The sequence below is a fragment of the Hermetia illucens genome, chromosome 3 (genome assembly GCF_905115235.1).
Source record: "Hermetia illucens chromosome 3, iHerIll2.2.curated.20191125, whole genome shotgun sequence".
Classification (NCBI taxonomy): domain Eukaryota; kingdom Metazoa; phylum Arthropoda; class Insecta; order Diptera; family Stratiomyidae; genus Hermetia; species Hermetia illucens.
Window position 1 is genome coordinate 68,061,822 of NC_051851.1, and position 19,831 is coordinate 68,081,652.

The window sequence follows — 19,831 nt, forward strand, 5'->3', positions numbered from 1 at the left end:
TTCAGAGGATTGTTCCCTCGAAAGTCGTTGAGAAATCATAAAGGAAGGAAGTAAGTAGCTCCTAACATAGGTACGTATATGTGAAATAACTTTTTTTCTGTAGAAAAGGAGAAGCTACTCATTTAATTTTTACAAGTTTAGATATATATTATATAATGTTTCTGAGCAATATGTTTCCATAGTTCTCTTTGGTATGGTAAACAAATGCGTGAAATTTTTCGTTTGCGGGTGTATAGTTTTCCAGATCGGAAATGACTCCTTAACGCATGAAGTACCCATCACCATCTTTTTTGCTGTATTTTTGATTATTGTTTTGTTTCAGTCTAGGAAAATGTAATTTCATTCCTCATAAAGAGAGACTAGTCCTGTTCAAGGGCAATGCCACGTTTTGGAGTGATTTGGTAGTCAGTTTTTGAAGTAATGAAATTAAAAATTTTTGGATACAAAGTAATTGATTAAGCAAATATTGTATTTTGCGAATCAGAAGGAGAGGCACTGAAAAAGTGAACAACCGAAGCCCGAAATAGGTATCTGTTCAATAAATTAGGAGAGGAGACCTTTTTAGTTTCACAAAATTGCTATTCTAATCAACATAATCAATGATATAAAAGCCGGTGTCGCATCTAGACCTGCCTAAGTGGGGAACTCCAACCATCCCGGTTTTGCGCCGAGCTCCACCAATTTGATATTCCCAATAATGGCCTGTGCCATCTGTATAAAATAAAACTGTATTAAAATCGGTTTACTGTCTATCTGTCTGTCTGTCACACGCATTTCTCTCGGAAATGGTTACACCTAATGACATCAAATTGAAATTGAAAACTGTTAACGTTCACGCATACGGGGGGATATCTCCATACATGAAAAGGGGTGTGCAATTTTTTCACCAACTATAGTTATGTGAGGTATCAAATGAAAGATCTTGATTGGTACTTTGCAAAACTACTCTCAGTAAGACAGACTCAAGCCAGAGGGCGGGGCTGGAAAGTGGTCATTTCTTTCACGAGCCCATTCTCAGAACCTACCCGAAAAATCAGCAAGCTGTCACCTTATAGTGCCTAGGCTCCGAAATACCCTCCATACCGATATCTGATTGATCATTGTCCTGTGCAGCAAGAGCTTTAATCCTATGGTGAGACATTTTAAAAGGAACAGTTGTACGCTGAAATAGGCTATACTAGATGCTGTTAATTTGCCTGAAATGAACCTATTTGATAAGATCTAAGACGTTGAGGCTTTCCATCAAGATAGCCGGGAATATCCTATAGATAGTTCTCAGCTAGATTGCCGCTGCACTGCGTGATATATGGTTTTTTATTTATCGTACAAATAATTCCTCGTTGCCAGTCATCAGGAATTGATCCGTCGTCCCAAACCTACAGCACGATTTGTAATAGATACATTGTAACATTTGGCAAAATATTGTGAGTTATGTAGTATGTAAAGGAAGTGGTCCAGATTCTCAAGTTAAGGCCGTTAGGTCTGATAAAGACAAATGTCAAACCTAAAACGCTTTCTTAGTGAACCAGCAATTATTCAATAACTTTCGAGGATCTGAACATGCCATAATTATCATCATCACTTGAGTCTAACCCTTCCTGCACTTAGGAATCATAGATCATAGCTTCAAATAATAACCAATATTTTCAGTCTGTTACTTCAACCAGACCGAGCAGTAGACAGACATGTATAGAAAATAATATGAAAAAATATGACTCCAGTCCTGCAACCATTCATATTATTAGCTTGTCTCGGGCCAGCCGCTTCGATCGATTTAATGCGTGACAATCTCATGGCTCACGTATTTCTAGAAACACCTCTCACACTAATGACAAGAAATTGCTGATGTTTCTTAAAAGTTTTAAATATTTTACGAAGCATCTTTCTATCTAAAACACACTTGGGGAGTCTTTTGAGAATCTTATTGTGCGTGTCATCGATACAAAAGGAAAATCAAAGTGGAGATTCTGATAAAATTGCAGAAAGATTTCACCCATGTCAAATAATTCCAGTCGATTCTTCTTAGCTTCTATTATAAGTAGACAATTTGTTATTGGAAGAGCTCATGACACTACACAGAAACCTTCCCCGATGCTACCTATGAGAAATACTGAAAATGTCCGTGAAAACCAAGGAATAACGGGCAAAAATATGTTTCGATTCATTCAAGATTTTATTTTTCCTCAAGTCCAGCACTAAATAGTAAGTCGCTGTGTTTACTTGCTAAGGTTCCATCCCGGCAAAGCAACCCAATTCTCGTATCCTTAACCAGTTGCCACCATTAAGAAGAAGATTTTCAAAAGGCCCTATCCCTCCCACCTCAGGTACGGACTCAGCATGCAAACTATGTTGGGTAATATTAAGTTCTACATTCTCGATAGCGAACCCCTTCACGGGTTCTAAACGCAAACGGAAGACATGACAACTGCAAGAGAATTCATAGAATTACGCGCGCACAGTGCTGCGTATCAGAAAAGATCCTCCTCCAAAGTAAAATTAAAATTTACTTACAGTTCGGTCACTCCGTGGTTGCTTCACTGTAGCGCATCCGCTCCGATCAACAGTTTATGGGGACTCAAAAGTGGCGGTGGCGCGGCTTGTAATTGGGTCACACCGACTTGGTCACAGCCGCCGTTTCCAGTGGACGCTAGAACACTGCTTTCGTATCGGAATGGCAAAAGAACTATTTGTTGGTCTCCACACGACGCACGTACGGACGGATTTGAGAACGGCCACAGGTATCGTTGCTAATTTGGGAAACAAACAAGAATGTCAGCACGGAAAACTGCCCAACCAAGTCCCCTTTGCACCGCAGATTTCGCGCACTCGATTTCACGGAAAACACTGGATGAAATGTTTGTCTGATGACTGAAACACGCAAGTTCAAGTTCACGGCCGTTGTTTTCACGTATTCTCGGTTGCGGCCGATCAGAGTCTCCTTGGGATCTTCCGAGAATTCCAACTCCAAGTCGTCACCTTCAAGGAAAAACGCGAAAATTCCTCCGCTTTTAGGTTAGACTCCACCTTGTTTGACAGAACGGTCCAACACACACCAACACTACCGCGTCCCGGCCTTAACGGGATTGTGCTTATACCACATACGCAACCACAGCACGCGACCAGGAAACTGTCAATTTACTCTCCCCAACAGTCTTCGACTTTCCGGGAGTTGTGAAAGCTTTCAGCACTGCAAATGTTTGCAGCCTTAGGAACTGCTCGGCACTTCCTGGGGCCCCGACAGGTTGTCAGTTGCTATTAGAAAATCCTTGCAAATTCCGGCGACAAGAGGCCACAAACGTCAAAGAGGTGTTCACTGTCACTATGACGCAGGGAGAAAGTGACCACTGAATCCGAGACTCTCCTCGTCCTGCTTCCGCTTGGTAGGATTCTTCCCAGATGGACTTTACACCCGCTGACTTCCGTGACTTCTTTCGAGAGGGGTTGAGTTTGTTGGAGCGATCCAGATCAAAGGCGGCCGCCAGTTGCCAATGCCAATTAGAAAGGCGAAACCACTTGCACAAGAAACGGTCGCGGGCGCACGGAGCTCCTTGCACTGATGAGTATATCCGACTCGATGATGGGCAGTGACAGGCCAAAGTAACAGCCAAATTCGCAAGCGTGAAATTTGGGAGGAATAGCGAGGTCGATCCAAAGCCAGTGGAAGGTGTGAATGAACGGCTGAGCCTGTGCGTTGGGGAAAGTTGACCACGAGTCCGCGGCTGCTTGACGTAAACTCGTGCGGGTAGTCCCACCGACGGAGATTTTAAAGTTTCGCTACGATGACGACGCTGGAGCTCGTCGGCACGTTTCGGCGTTCTGCGTGCTTTTCTGTGATTCAAATTCGCTCTGAGCTCGGCCAGTGCAAAACTCACGGGCGGCAATTGAATTCGAATCTTCCGATTGGAATTCCAGTTGGAGAGAACCTGGTTAGTCATCACTGGAAGTGCCAGAGCATTACAATTGGACTGACAGTGGGGTACAAAGTTCAGTCGGAACGTTTTTGTATGAATTCCGCCAGCAGTTTTGCGAGGGTTTTCCATGGTTTATTTTGAATTGCAAGTACAATATTTTGCAACTACAATCAGAATATTCTTTAATTCTGGCAATGCGCCGGCGTCCCTCTCCCATATCCCATGTAACAATTTGACTTGAAGATAAACTTAATAAATTTCAAGGAATTAGTACTTTCGTGAACGGTCTCTATTAGCTTTCTCTATTCAAATTATCCAATACATCAACCAAAGGTTTGACATTGGATCATCTCAATTGAGATACAGCATTATTAGGAAACATCTCAAGTTCAATGACTGCTTTCTGATTTTAGACGAATTAAAGTGGTGTTGGTTTTATGAAAGACACAATCCAGATGACATTCGTTAATCCAAAGCGAACATCAACTATCCAATGCTTAAACCAAAAGCGTTTAATTTATATAATCTATATATAGATTAGATTAAATCTATATATAGATATCTATTATAACTGGTTCGCCCACATTTTCGAAATATAAAAGTTTTAACAGCTTGGAGTGTTTTTTTTATAATGGGGGAGCTTTGACTAACAGTATAGATTTTATCAGGCAAAATTGTTTTCATACACATTGTCCTGCTTTCTGCTATTAATGTGATACTTACGTTTGCTTAACTGCTTGGAACTTGCTGAAAGTGAAGAGCCGTTTCCGACCTGTAAGACGAAGAGGAAGAGCAAATGCAGGATGATAAGCCCATTCCGCGCGAAGATATTGCTTATCCTCTGTTATTTCCTTAGGAGGACATGCCCCGCATATGCATAATTAGGAAAGTGCTACCGTAGGCGAAATGAAGTTAAGTTAGGGCAACCGTAGGCTCAGGGAGCAAATACTTCTGAATCAGTTGAGAACTGGCTTCATTAATTTTTCCACGTGGTCCACAATATTCGCGGGTCACAACAGCCACCCGGCCTCAATTTCCACCTCCACTCAGCGTGCGGTGACCTGTGGCGCGGCAGCATTCGCGGCATTCGAAATTTATTTCAAATGTTCAAAATTTATCTTGCAACCAGGTTGTCACGCCGGCTTATGACTTCTTAGAAAAACTGCTTCCATGCTGTGTCATAAGCTTCGTAGATACCCAGTTTGGTTCACAGTAGAAATTCGTGATGGTCTTGATATTCTTTCCCCTTATACCTCTTCCATTCCTCTTCTGTCTCCTGCCATTATCGAATTTTCCAATTTCTCATCGACAATCTGGATATTCTAATGGTTGTGGTCCTAGCCATCATCCTCTGATTGAGGTCTTACTTCTGTGGTAGAGAGAGAGTAGGGTCTCCCTCAGTAGTTGCATCTCAACTCCTTTTTTTACTCGTCTGGAATTCCCAGGGTAGCATCCTTGGGTCATTTCTATTCTCCTCGTTTGATATGATAATGATCTTCCTTCCTTATTTACTTGTCCTTATTATTGCATGCTGACGAGTGGAAACTATTTGCTATTGTTAACTCGCCTTCAGACCTTAATCACCTAGAATCAAATCTCGACACTTTGTCTTGTTGGTGTGTACAAAATGTTAGTTAATGTTTCACGCTGGTTTTTTCCTTGAAATCTCCCGGAACCTACTTGCCTCAGCCTTTTTTAGTTATTACCTATCATAAGGATTTTGGCATAACATTCGACAGCAAGCTTCGGTTTAATTGTCATTATGTTGACATCCTCAGCCGAGTCCGGTTTTGTTATTCGCTCCTCTTGCCAGTTCAAGAATATTCTTTCATCAATCATTCTATATAACTCCTTTGTTCACAATATTCTAGAGTATGCTTCAGTAGTATGTTGCCCCATGGCTTCCGCAAAGCTAACGTCTTTGAGATTTCTTCGCATATGCGAAGAATGTTACGTGAACAACCGCTTGCAGCTTGCTCCTTTGTCATCATCATTTTTTAATTTGACTGGATGTCGGATACCAGTCGACTGAGCTATGAATGAGTACCGGAGTTAAATCAGGGTAAATCTTGGGCGAGCGCCATGGTGACCATATTGCCTTCTGCAGTGTGCTGTAGTGTACCGTTACGGTGTTGAATGAAGTGCTCTAACACACTTCAAGGCCCTAGTCAATTTGGATTGTTACGCCAACGATTATTATTATGTATTATTATTCCGGTTCAGGTTAATGAGCATCACAATTACACAGTGCTATACACCAACAGAGATTTCCGATATAATACAATTAAGTCCTTTTATGTAAGAACCCGCCGTGCCGGAATTGCCGGACATAGATTGATTTAGAGACCACAATCAGAGCTCCGCCATGACTGAAACGGCAGTACTGGTTTATACCGAGTGCATTTCAGTGGAATCGAATGCGAAGTTAATCCAATACCTCTGCAGGAACTAAAGGATGCCCGAGTTATACAGCTCAACTCCACACTTGACCCCGCAAGGAGTTACGGAGTCAGCGATATGGGTACAACTACAACCATCATTAAACGCCCACAAAGAGGCAAACCACAAATAACCGGGCCGAGAACAGATCTCCCAGGAATTCTCCTGAGACATATGCTTTCAGAGGGCCATTTCTATTCCCATTGTACCAGATAACTTCCAGCGAGGCTTCGTCGTAAAAGCCACTTTAGATGAGTCCTTTGCAGATTTAAGTCTGATCGCCCTCTTCGAGTACGTAGAGACGACACCTCTTATGAGTCAATTGGAATCACCTCAGTATAGAGAATCGCAACGAAAGCTTTCGATCAGTCAACTACCTCTCGGCGTACAATACAACGCATAAATCGTCTCAAGATAAAGCTAGCACAAAACATAAGGAACCAGCGGTTATCCATCATGGTCACTATGTTTATTCGCTGGAGTCCCTCCGTACCCGATGGGTACCATACCATTAGCATCTGGAAGCCTATCACTGCTACCAAGGCATCAAAAATAAAGTTCACTACGTAAACGCCCATTCGTTATACTACAGTTTAGTCTAGGTGGTTTTACATGAGTAACTTTCGTTTAGACTTAATCCCACCGTCTTCTTAATCAAGGCCCCATTGCGACAAGTGAGTGTATACTGAATGTATGGCTCAACATTCACACTGGTAGATGCAAGATCTACGTTTAAGGCCCGAAGGTTTCTTGGATATAACCATAACCCCTCTGATACTTCCACAACGAGTAAGATTTCGTAGCTGAAGTCACTTCAAATGAGCCTCCGTGCAGGCTCGGGGTCGATCACCTATATAAGTGAGTACCGTGCTCCGCGGCGCCATCCCGCGGGAGTTCTCCTCGCTACTTGGTTTTGGTTCGGCCGAGAGGGTTGCTGCCCTGTTTTCCTCACTGCCACCTCAGCCACCTCCGATATATTACAAAAGGATGCTTTCTATGAACAATGCAATACAGTTCAAGAGAGGTTTTCTAAAGGCAAAATTGTGATTGTGATGGGTGATCTGAATGCTATGATGAGCTGTGACAACGTTTTGCCGGGACATATGCTGGGGAAACATAGTTTTGGCGACCGTAACGATAATACCGATCATTATCGTTGGTAGCAGCAGATTTAGGAATTTTCATCTGAATATGCCTAACAACTGACGTTCACTTACTTTGGCTTGTGTGTCGCGTCAGCCTCTTCTCGCAGGATTGGAAAGCTACGACCCTCAAATTCAACATCAACGGCTTGTATGCCGCAGTTGTCGGTCGACAGTGGGAGAGCTATCTTACTGATCGGGTGGATTTCTCGGGTGATACGCAAGTCGTCGGCCACGTCCCGAAGGGGTGGCATAAGATTTGGCTGATGACAGAATCGTATACCGATTAATGGAAGGGATTCAAGTCTCTATTGAGTGATGGCGTGCGAAATATTAGAAAGATCAAGGAATCTTATTACTGCGTTGATCGACGAAACTGCCGCAGATCGCAATGATTTCAGAAGTGTATACCGCATCACGAAAGCACTTGAATGTATTCGCAAATGGTTCGATGGTCTTGTGAGAAACGCTGACCCGTCATCCACAATGAGCAGTTGACGAGCTGGAAAGGACATTTCTACACCGTTCTTACCCGTGTGAAGTTCCGCCTCTGGTGGATGGCCTGTCACTTAATATATACATAGATGCAGACTGTTTCTCCAAATAGAAGAGAAATCACATTGGCCATCAATGCACTCAAACGGAGTACAGCTGCGGGCCTGACGATTTCCCTGCATAGTTATTCGTCGCAGATTTCCCTGCATAGTTATTCAGCGAGAGAAGCGAATGATCCTAATGGTTCTAAAAAAGGGCACCCGTTTTGAGTTTAACAATTGTAGGGCGTGGTTCCTGCCAGCTCAAAAATAATATGTGTAATTATAATAATCCCGGAACGCATCAAAAAACACCTCGAAAGAGATACAAACCAAGCTGGTTTCCGCCCTTAATCCTTCTGCATTTACCACATCAAAACCCTAAGGAGTTTATGCATCTTCGCTTCATCTACACTTCATTGATTTCGACAGCGCTAGTGTTCTAAACCCTGAGCTATGTGGACACTAGAAAGACATCATGGCGCAAAATGTCAGGTACTTCATCGAGGTGAAATTCTAGAGGAACTTGAAGTCAAAATCGGAGTCTACCAGGGTTGCATCTACCTACGGTGATGTTATTTATGCTGCCTTGTCCGGAGAACATTAAGAAGTTGGACTATGATATCTTTCCTCAAACACCTCGACTATGCTGATGACATCTATTTGCTTTCTCACCGAGTCATGAATCTTGGTCTAATCGCTTTGGATTTGGGAAGAGAGATAAAAACCAAGGTTCTCAGTCTGACGGGTGGTTTCTGCCGACGGTGGCACTGAACTGGATGTTGCTGCCTTATCTAAAATATGGAAATGCAGTTATCTCAACATCAAGATCAAGTTGAGACTGTTCTGTGATGATGTTGTTTCTGACTTGCTATAAGGAAGTGGCACATGGTCTAAGCCTTCGTCAACACCCCTTTTTGCGACGTATCCCCAGAGTACGCTGGCCCGATACTATTTCGAACGAAAAACTTGGTCGGCGCACAGAACGATCGGATTGCTGGCTGCGCCATGCTGAGGAACCCACTCTCCCAAGATGACTGACGAATGGGTCGTCCCAAGAGCACTTGGCACCGGACAGTAGAGGAGGAACGCGGGCGTTTCGGGTGGTCCTGGCGGTAGTTAAAGTGTATTTCAGCGAACCGTCAACGATGATATGTAGGTGTGGCTGAAGCTCCGCGCTGGACAGTTTGGTGAAAAGGCTGCAACAAAATTATCATAGACCAAAGTTGTCTCTTTCGTGTAAAATTTTTGTAGCCTTGGATATATGTTACAATATCTACCCATAAAAAATCTACAAAACCCTTCTACACCTGAAGCGTCTTGTCTCCAATTTTCGACTTTTTTTTTATCAAATCCTTGACAAATTTTCATTCTTGGATGTAGACTAACAGTAATGTTACTGCGCCATTTATGGTGAATTTTATTCAGTGATTTGACCCGACGTGAATTACCTGCATTACCTGAAACATTTGACCTGGTCCTGTGAAACGAATAATTAAATAAAAGATATCCAGTTTTTAATTTGATTAATTTGGTTTTTTTTTTGTTCGTTTAGTGTCAATTAACACTTACATTTCGTTACATAAAAAACCTAAACTATTACAGTCTATTTTAATGTCCCTCATAATCAAGGCCTCTACTTGTTAAGAACTTTAACAATTTCTTAGGTTATGGATTTATACATGTCTTGCTTTAACTGATTCTTTCCGATATTCGTGAACTATTTTCTATTGCATAATGTAAACCTACAGCTTATATTATGTCATTTAGCTATTCACAAGATGAATAATTCTGACATCATGAGAATGTACGACAAAATTCGTTGTTGTTATGTGTAAATTTCGTGTTTTGTGTCTTTATCCTGGTGAACTCCGCAGAAATGAAATCCAGCAGAAAATGGATCAAATGAAGTGATTTCGTTCAGTAATGGAATTGTTGATATAAAAATAAATTATTTTGTTTCTGTAGAAGGGAATTGAGTTTGTTCGCTCATCCTCCAATATCTTACACAATTGTAGCGATTTTGACGCGCATGCATGAATGTAGTAATGTAAGAGAAATGTATTTTTACTTTTTACTCCCAAGCCTCATTGTCACAAATCCCAATATGAATTGTTGATATGTCTAATTGTGCTTCGATTTAAATTCACTTTCCACAAGAAAATACTTGCAAAACATGTCTCATTTTACTTAGTACGTAAATTTCTTGATGTCTAAAGTAAAGTAAAACTCAAATCGCATGAGCAAAATTAATAAATTAACTCTCATTAGAGTCAAATTATAAGATATCTCGGAATAATTTGTTCGTTCAACTATTGAAATACTTTGAGCGACGCGTGAAAGACGCAGAAGGATACATCAATATCGCTACTAATCATGAGAGAAATTCTGATTTAAATATTAACCATATGAACCTCATCTAACACAACCCCAATAAACCAAATTCACATTTACTCCTGCATTAGGTCTTCACCATTTCTGAAATGAAATATGTTTCTCCAGACTGGATTGATGAACAAAATGGGGATATGTTATTTGTGGCCGCTGATTTGCTCTTGTACCTTGGGATTTTAGTGTTATGTTTGTTGCCCTGTGGCTAGACCTTCATAAGACTCCGCCCTTAGCGCGGAGAGATAACGACCTTTAATCGCGTTTAGCAAGTTTTGTCAATAAAACTATCTTAGGCCTAGACTTACAAATAACTCTCGTACCTAATTTGAACCTAATTATGATATACTATTTGGTGGTATCCGAATATTCGAAATCAATTATTCTGCCCCGATCCCACGAACACCCTATGTCTTGTCGTTGAGTAACTTTCCTCCATTTTGCCCATTGATTCGTAGAACTCTGTGTTTCCATTGAGTTCGGTGGTTGGTTTAGCAGCTGCTGCCAGAGCCTTTGCTTCCTTCTCGTCCTTCGCGCGCTAAAAATATAATTAATGGATTTAATTAACACCTTAAGCCGAACCAATGCTAATAAAAATGTGCTTACCTTCTTCATCATGTAAGCCTCCTTGTAGAAGTTAGAGAACAAGAAATAGAACATGATAGCATGTGCACCGATGAAGTATGCGAAGCCGACTGGATAGTTACAGTCGTTCTTGAAAAGCAATTGGAAGGCGTGAACCATAACAAGGATAAACTGCACCATCTGCAAGACGGTCAAGTACTTCTTCCACCATAAATATTTCTGCATATGTGGGCCCATAGCTGCCAGCATATAGTACGTGTACATGATAATGTGAACGAAGGTGTTTAAGAATCCAAAGAAGGAGCTATGACCGCCAGGGGTGAATTTGACGCCCCACCAAACAGATACTGGCATGATTCCGTGATGAATAACGTGCAAAGTGGAAATTTGGTCGTATCTCTTCCTCATCAGAAAGAAGAATGTATCAAAGAACTCGGTGAACTTTGAAAAGAAATACCACCAGCATCCTGAAGCCATCTAAAAATAAACGAGTAATGCACAGTAAAATTAGTTGAATAAATATCTTCTATGTGATGTGTGATAAATGCATGAAGGTACTTAAAAATATATCTGCCCCGCATACAATTATTGGCGGTTGTTAGTTATTAAGTTTATCAATACGAAAGTGGGGGTTGGCTGTTGATAACTATCCCCAGTCGTTGTAAAGTTGGTAATAATTGCTTCTTAATAAAGCCTTGCTGTTTGAAAAGAAGCCATTTATAACGAGGTTAACTATCAATTTCACATAATGAATTAGGCGTTCGAGCATAGATCGTCGCTACCATTATACTTTAAGACATCTCTTCCGTGTAAACATAAAACCTTATTAAAATCGATAAACCGTCTCTCTGTCTGTTTTTTATAGAAGTGGAAAGCATCGAAAGTCGCAGTGCGGAAGTTCAACCCACTAAAACCACCTCTCCTTATCCCCTATGACCCCATGTAGACACTACATCGCGAAAATTAAGGATTAGTTGGGGAGTACGTAGGATGTGATCCGTGTAGCCCACAGGAAGTGCTACAGATGTTTAGATTATGGACACACGTCTCCAACCTGCCGGGTAGGTGGTAAAAGAGCAGCTTGCCGCCAACGCGGCCAGGTAGCACAAAGCAAAGGACAAAAAAGGATATTGCGTTCTCTGCAGGGATCATGCCGCGGCTAGTAAGAGTGTTGCATATACTATGAACTTGGCCATTGTTCGGTCTTCAGAACGGAATTGAGGAGACTAGGATGCGGTTAATATGATCCGCATTCTACAGACTAACATGTTCCGCAGTGAAACTGCTTCCGGACGTAACCTTCGCGTCAGAATCACCAATCCGCCGTTCTTACTGTGCATAGGATGTCTCAAAAGTGAACATCAGGAGATTCGTCGAAGCTCTTGGAACATATAAAGCTGCGCTCGAGGACAGTTCGGGAGGTAGTAGCGCCGCAGCTGCAGTCGTAAGTTCATTTATGAACCCGACAATAAAAGGCTGTAAGGCTCTTATGCCAGGACAGTGGAAATTGCAGAGCTGCGGAAGAAATGTAAGCTCCGCCGTTTGACACGACCGGTAGAAAGCATACAGCACAATGACAGAGTACAGATCTGCCAAAAGGAGACTTTATAGCGTGTTGGAAGTAAAACTCGGTGCTAGACAATGTGAGGGGGATCTGTGGGGACTTGATTATAAACTGATTCACAAATTGGGGCTCTGTGAAAGCCCTCTTTCCTTAATGCGGATTAGATGGATCGCATTGTACGGGCATTATTCCCTGCACACCCCGTACGGGTGTATGGCAACAGCATGGAAGGCGCCAAGTATTGCTCACTTTTCTCAATGAAAGAGTCGGAAGAGGCAATCCTCCCTACGAAAAAAAAGAACGCGCCAAAACTAGATGGCATCCCAGCAGAAGTAAATAACATTATTTACACTAGACCTACTGCTCGGCTCAATCAACGCTTGCATGAAAGGGGTACTTTTCTTTCCCGCTGGAAGGTGACAAAGCGTTCGCTGATTAGCAAAGGGTAATGGGACCTTGAATTGCCGTCTGCATAACGGCCTCTCTTTCTTAACAAGGCCGGGAAAATGTTCGAAAAGCTCGTGCTGACAGGGATTTATCCCCAGGACAGTTCAGTTTTAGCGTAGGAAAACTCACGGTAGATGCTATCGTCGATACGGTTCATCAAACGATAGGCACAAAAGAAAATTTTTTCCGAGTTATCTCCTACGGATATTGATGGATGGAGAAACTGCTTGCTGCTTTATAAGGCCCGATAGGGCCAGAGGAGGATGGATATCACATGGAAAGTAGTACAGTAATCCATTCTAGAGCTGGACCTGTGGAATGCTTCTTACAATAGCCTTCTGCGACTTGACATGCCAAAATAGTTGGGTTTGGTCCCTTATGCTGCACATCTTATTGGACACACTATTAAACAAGCGCAAAGCTAGTTTGGCATATTGATGTGACGAGTAAGAAGATGAAAGACTACTCACGTTCTGTTCTACGGCGCGGGGATGTGGGTTGGCGCGTGGATGTGGGTTGGCCTGCTTGGCAAGGTGTACCATAAAAGCCTTCCACAAGTATAAAGATGGGGATCGGTGCAGGCAGCGTCTGCCTATCGCATTTCTTCAGAGCCGTTTGTGATGGTAATCGCCAGAGCGACTCGGAGTGAATCGAAAGAAAAATAGAATATTGAAAGTTTTCATTCTTACCCGCTCAAGATTGAGAAGGTTACGTTGCCTGACTAGTATTCTGCAGTGAAGTCGTTGACGATGCTAATAACACCTTTTTCTCTTGTATTCGTCAACAATACTATGTAGACACATGGGTTTCTGTAGAGATAATACTGTCAGATAGATTGCTTTCGGATTCTTCTTCTTAAGAAGGAAATAGAAATCGACCCATCGGAGGAGCGGATAACAAGAAATTCTTGGAACTAATAATTTCCTTCATCCTTTCTTGACTTCAAGGCTAGTTTTCTGACGTCGCGGAGGTTTTTACACCTATCTCCGCGTGCCATGAGTGTACTTTGTCCAAAAACTCTTTCATCGGCGTAAGGCCCAGGTACCAGCAGATATGTTAATTAGAGGATGAAAGTGACAACCACAGAAACCAATGGTGCAGAGCAATACAAGAGGAGTATAGAATTCACGGGAAAACCTAGAGGGAGGTGAAAAACATTTTGTCTCTGCTCAATTTAAGGGATTTTAGTCACGGTATATGTCTCGACTATCGGAGGTCTTTTTCTAATTTTATCACAAAGATTCAAGAGCATAACGGGTTATATAATCAAAACCAAAAATGTAACCAAAATAGTGAAACTGCCGATGGGCTGCAGGTGATATGCGCTATTCGTCTTTTTTGAACCGGCTCATGAAGACAGCTTAATTATCTTGCAGTGACCTGAACTGTTGTTCATACTGCTATAATCTTCAATACTTTCGGCAAAATCAGTCTTTTCGCTTCCCTTTAGCTGTCGGTTGTGTTAAATTTATCTCGGTTTTAGTAAGTCATCATCTTCGCGTTTAAAATACATCTTAAAGGGGGGAACCACATTAGAAGGCTTTTTCCACAAACTACTTTGAGCTCATCAATCAATTTGGACGTTACATTAGCCATATACTAAACAACTATTGAGATTCTGTTTCAAAAATTTAAGCCAAAAAATGAAAGAGTAATGCGACAATATTCTGCTGACGGTTATAACAAGAGTTCTCCTACTGCGGGACGTGTAGCGATTCCAATTTCTACCTGAAAAGCGTTTACTTTTTCATCACTAACTTATTCTCTAAGAATATGAACCTAAAATATTTCAATTTTCTCCACTTCATTTCACTAGTTATGTAAAAAACGCACCCTTAAAAGTATGATGTCATTCCAAATGTTGGTAATTGGTAATATTCTTGGTAATCTTGTAAAGAATCATATATCCAAATTTTATAATGATCAATTGATTACTTTTAAGCTAGAATTACCGCAAATTTGAAAAATGTCATTTCGAGAAAAACACGTTTGAAGGAGAATGATGTTTGAAAAATCGTTTTTCGAATATGAAGACAATCTCTCTTTATTATGAGCAAAATGCAACTACAACAAATGCAAATACATTCGAACAATAGACTGACATCAAGTATTTATATATTATTTATCATACATAACGCTATAAGATTTCGTAAGGACATAAAGGGACTGCCTCCTGGACGGTGGACCCTAAGCTTGTACCCGCGTTCGGTTCTATGCCTAAAAAGTCTAAAAGACCACGAATTTCGTTTTGAAATTTCGGCATGGTTAAGCTAACAATCCATGCAAAAAAAAGTCGATTCTAAAAACCTCCTAATGTGGTTTCCGACAAACCCCCCTTAATGTCAAAATTTTCTTCTTCTGTAATGTTATGAAGTACTGATGGGTAATTAATATTAATGATTTGAGATATTTCTTCATAATGCTGGGTGGTGCCTCATCTTTTCATTAAGGTTCTGAATATCCCTGCACACTAATTTTACTCATTTAATCATATGTACATATAGTATATAGCCTTCACGCAGGGAATTGTGGGATTTTCAAGGTCACAAGGTCAAGACCGTGTTCATATTGCTCTTTTAGCGCAAAGCAGTTTATTACGATTTGCAAATGGCTCCCCTAACGTTTTATCTTGTTTTAATTGGGACTGGAATTCAAGGCTCAAAGGTTCATTACAACGATACTGCCTATAATTTATAATCGCCGGACAGTGGAACGACTGCAAAATTTTATTGTTATTGTTCGATCGTCTTTCTTGACATTTTCACACAAGTGTGAATATTTGGCAGTACTCACCCGCAGTGCCTTTGGACTCCTTGAATAATCAACCGGTTCACATCGATAACTATATCCAGTCAACCAGCCTGTGATCGAAGCCTGAAAGTCGTAAAGGGGGAGGATAAGGAACAAATCCAGTCAGCGGGTTGTATGTGGATGCGAAAACTTACCTCGTAGAAAAGCCATACACTGAACAAAACTTGCGCAAAGTTATAAACAATAAGAACTTTTCGTAGTTGAAACGGTTTGCGATTTTCCATCAACTTTGGTCCCAGTACCTGAAATTTAAAAGATGTTGAAAAATTAGCGAGAAAGCATGACTCATTATGGAATTTTGATTGACCTTAATATTGCAGCTAGCATATGGCGCTACCTGAAATACTGGGCATAAATCGTATTTATTTTTGTAATTGGCGGCTTGGTATGTACAAGAACCGTTTTCCCTGTAACTTTCACACAATTGTGTATTGATCTTGGCTATTAAAAAGTCTGGATACGTCATTCCCAGTTCGGCTGGCTGTAATGAGTGCAAGAAAGATGTATCGCAAGGTCGAAGAATTGTTAACGACCTTGCTTTCACATGACCAGTGCGTAAGCTTGTGAAAAGTCGGAATGAAAAATCCTAACCACGCAGGGCACATGCCTCTCGTCACGCTACTGTCTCATTATTTGTGATGGCTAGTCTCGACAATACGCAGCTGGTCATTAATGAACCTTAACTATTAGTGATGAAACAAGTCTGCGTCCGGATTTCTTGCGTACTCACCATGAAGTGATTATTTGATAATTTGTGTAGTAATGACCGCGTATTACCTTGAAACTCTATTAATACTATGCAACCACTATTCGTAGCGTATCGAGATAATCCACACTCAGGTTTGTTGCTTTGTTGCTTTGCCACTTTCAGATTTCATCCAATTTGAATGGAGAAATTTATAAAAACTTGATAGTTACCAAATTTCCGAATACTGGGTTAAACATACAGAATGGGTTGTTTCTGTACCACTCATTCGGTCAGCAAAGAAGTTTGGTAATCCTGAGTAATTCCTCATTATTCATATATTTTTTATATGTCTTGTCTAATTAATTACTGATGTAAAAGTAAAAAGATAACGCATGTGTTACGTGTATTAGCTTTGAATTGAAGGTTTGTCATCACGCATATGGAGATTATCACGAAAACATCAGAGCATGCAGAGAGAGTAGATAAACTTAATCAGTTGCACTCGCAAAATACATGAAATGCCACCGCAAAGGGGACTAATTATTTTAGTTGTTATGGAAAGTCGGTGAAGAAAGTCGGCAAATAAAATCTAGAGGACACATCGTGTCTACACACCTTTCTAAATGTGACCCGTGAGGACACATCGTTTGAAAAAGAGAAGAAAGATCATTCTAGTTACTGCCACCAAAGCCCTGAGAGGAAGTCGGCCCGGGGGGGACCACCCATTATGAATGATTCCATACTTGCGCTGAAACTTCGGTACATGATCGAACTACAGTTCCTCTCTTGTCAAGCCTGCTTCTGCAAGAAAGCACTTTGGCTGTCAGCCTCTAGACCCCCTGCATTCTTGGAATAAAAAACCTGCATTGCCTTTAAAAGAAACACAAGCTGGGAAAACGGAAGCTAGACGCTTCGGGTATAATAGGTTTTGTGTTCCCTATGTGAGGAACGATGAATGCACGACGTTGTGCCTGTACATAGTTAAATATTCAACTGTGCGCTATCTTTTAAAGATCCATTTACACAAAAAAAATGATCTGGAAAACACTATATTAATAATAGTCAACCGTGTAGGCTTCACACTAGGAATTCAATATTATTAACAAATGTTACACATGTTTACGAACAATTGACACAACAAAGGGCTGAGGAGAAGTAGATTCTTCATGAATGAATTTTAATATTTCACGCGAATGTTAATTGTTCTCGTTAACTATGACGTCAGCATCTTATTTACATGACTTCAATTGCAGTAAATTTGCGCGAAATTGATAGATTTGAACTGCTATATCTTCGGCACTAATAAGTGGATTTGCGTATGCAAGACAATGTGCAAAATTTGGTATTCCTAGGATGAACTTAAGGATGGTTTCCAGTCAATTTCTAAAAGTTGTTAATATACTATTAGTAAGTTTATTCGAGCAGATATCGAAATGGGACATATTTTGAGGTCTTGATTTCATAAAAGCGTATCGAGCGATCTTTTTGGGATTTTTGGTTTGGGTAGTTTCGAAAAATAAATCCTATTTCATTTTAAGTGACTTCTTACTCGCACACTTTACAAATTTATGTCACTCACACACCCCCCTTGATCACAATCGGTAGAACTTAGAACTATTCCCAGGTTTCTAACGCATCAAGTGTATCTAAAACATTATAAGGTCAAATTAAGGAGGCTTGTCACGACTCAAATGCAAACAAAGAATTTTTCATTTTCCATATACTTTTCTCTAACTATGAACACGTGAACTTGTTTGCGGGTTTGCCGTTTGGGTGTGGAATTTCTCGCTTTGATCCTGGCTGGCAGTCTATGTGAAACTTCCCATAAATTTTAGTTAGAGTTAGAAGAATATAAAAATGCATACATCTTGTAACTATTTTTCTTCTCCATTCAATGCCATGCCATCAATGAGGAAGAATAAATAATAAATTGCTCCCGGGTGGAGAGCATTTATCAATGGAAAACAAGAAACTTTCAGCCGATTCCGCAGGGTGTTTCTGAAGTTGAATTTTATGTACAGATTCGGTACTCAGTATGCTGAACGTAATTATCGCAGACTCTAGTGCTCCACTGCCCTATAATGTTTATTGGAAATTCTGAAAAGATTATTGCAGGCCGATTGATTGAAGCTTCTCTGACTCTCATAATCTAAGTGTTTTCATTTAAAAAACACCTTGCTCCCTGTCTGGTATACCATAGAAATGATTCCTCTCGAATGAGATCTTTTTCTTCTTTAGTCTTTGTCACGTTCAGAAGCGGGGTCGACTCGTCGAAATCGACTGTGTGTCTCAAATCACCATCCCCATCACCATCGTTGTTTCGGTCGGCCTAATAGTCGTAGATCTCGACGTTCAGAACAATCTAAACAAATGAGTTTTTGTCAGCGCAAATTAGAGAGAGAGAGAGAGCAGCATTCAAGTCACAGGATGTTGGATTCCCCGTATCACAGTATACAGAACAAGAAGAAAGTGGAGTGGCTAGAAGTCGCTTCCATTTTAAACACCGACAGAAACTCTAAGTGGTTTTGATACACCTGCCACACCTAGAAATTTACTTTTTGGATTGTAGCGTGGCAATACTTGACAAACGCTTCACAGACCTAATTACGTCGAGGAACTTGAGTACCCCCCGGATACGCCGCACACTGTCACGAGGCGGTGATGAAGCTTGGCTCCCGCAATAGACCGAGACCCGGCGGGAAAAAGGGAGCTATAAGAGGGATAGAGTATAAGATTAAGAAGAATTAATTATCGACATAAACCCCAAAGGATTATGGTAGAGCAATTTAACCCAGGTGTTATGACAAAGTATATCAGATGCGTTTATATGGCTCATGGTTTCTTTCCTTCGCTGTAGAAATGCAAAGTAGGGAGGGTGATGCTATTCATGGAGTTCTTCTATGAGTAACTGCACATTATTAGAATGATGCCGCGAATACGGTTGTCAAGAAGAACAGTAATTTGAACATTCTACTGGACCGTGTTTCTTGTCCCATTTAGGAACGATTATGTCATTAAGATAGTATTTTACCCTCAATTGTTTTGGGACGCAGTTCTTCGTTATCCAGGACTTCATCAGATCCTGTTGCTTCTGCTTTTTCCGATTTCATTTGTTTGATTGCTTTAACTTCTGAAGCTGATAGATGAAGTTGCTCCAAATATCGACATTAGCACTTTTAAGTGGAGTATGAGCAAATTCTTCCGTTGAAATTTGTTCGAAATGCTTCCGCCATCTGTCCGTCGCGTCATGGCGCGTCGGTCAGTAAGAAAAGTAGTGTTGTTGTCATTAACGCAACCGTTTCTAATCCATGTAATCAGAATTA

The 19,831-nt window shown here is 41.0% G+C and overlaps 2 protein-coding genes across 2 annotated transcripts in view; both read right to left on the reverse strand.

The window, feature by feature from the left end:
* The window catches only part of LOC119652966 (elongation of very long chain fatty acids protein), an 83,287-nt gene extending 79,542 nt beyond the window's left edge, over positions 1-3,745 (reverse strand). The window contains exon 1 of the mRNA XM_038057364.1: positions 2,512-3,745. The gene's annotated coding sequence lies outside the window, so the exon portion shown is untranslated. The remainder of the gene's footprint in view (positions 1-2,511) is intronic.
* Positions 3,746-9,539: 5,794 nt separating this feature from the next.
* The window catches only part of LOC119650809 (elongation of very long chain fatty acids protein), a 113,661-nt gene continuing 103,369 nt past the window's right edge, over positions 9,540-19,831 (reverse strand). Inside the window, exons 3-6 of the mRNA XM_038053947.1 lie at positions 15,955-16,062; positions 15,803-15,883; positions 11,020-11,475; positions 9,540-10,951 (exon numbers count right to left, since the gene is read on the reverse strand). Of these exons, the coding sequence (XP_037909875.1) occupies positions 10,790-10,951; positions 11,020-11,475; positions 15,803-15,883; positions 15,955-16,062 (807 nt within the window). The 3' untranslated portion in view covers positions 9,540-10,789. The remainder of the gene's footprint in view (positions 10,952-11,019; positions 11,476-15,802; positions 15,884-15,954; positions 16,063-19,831) is intronic.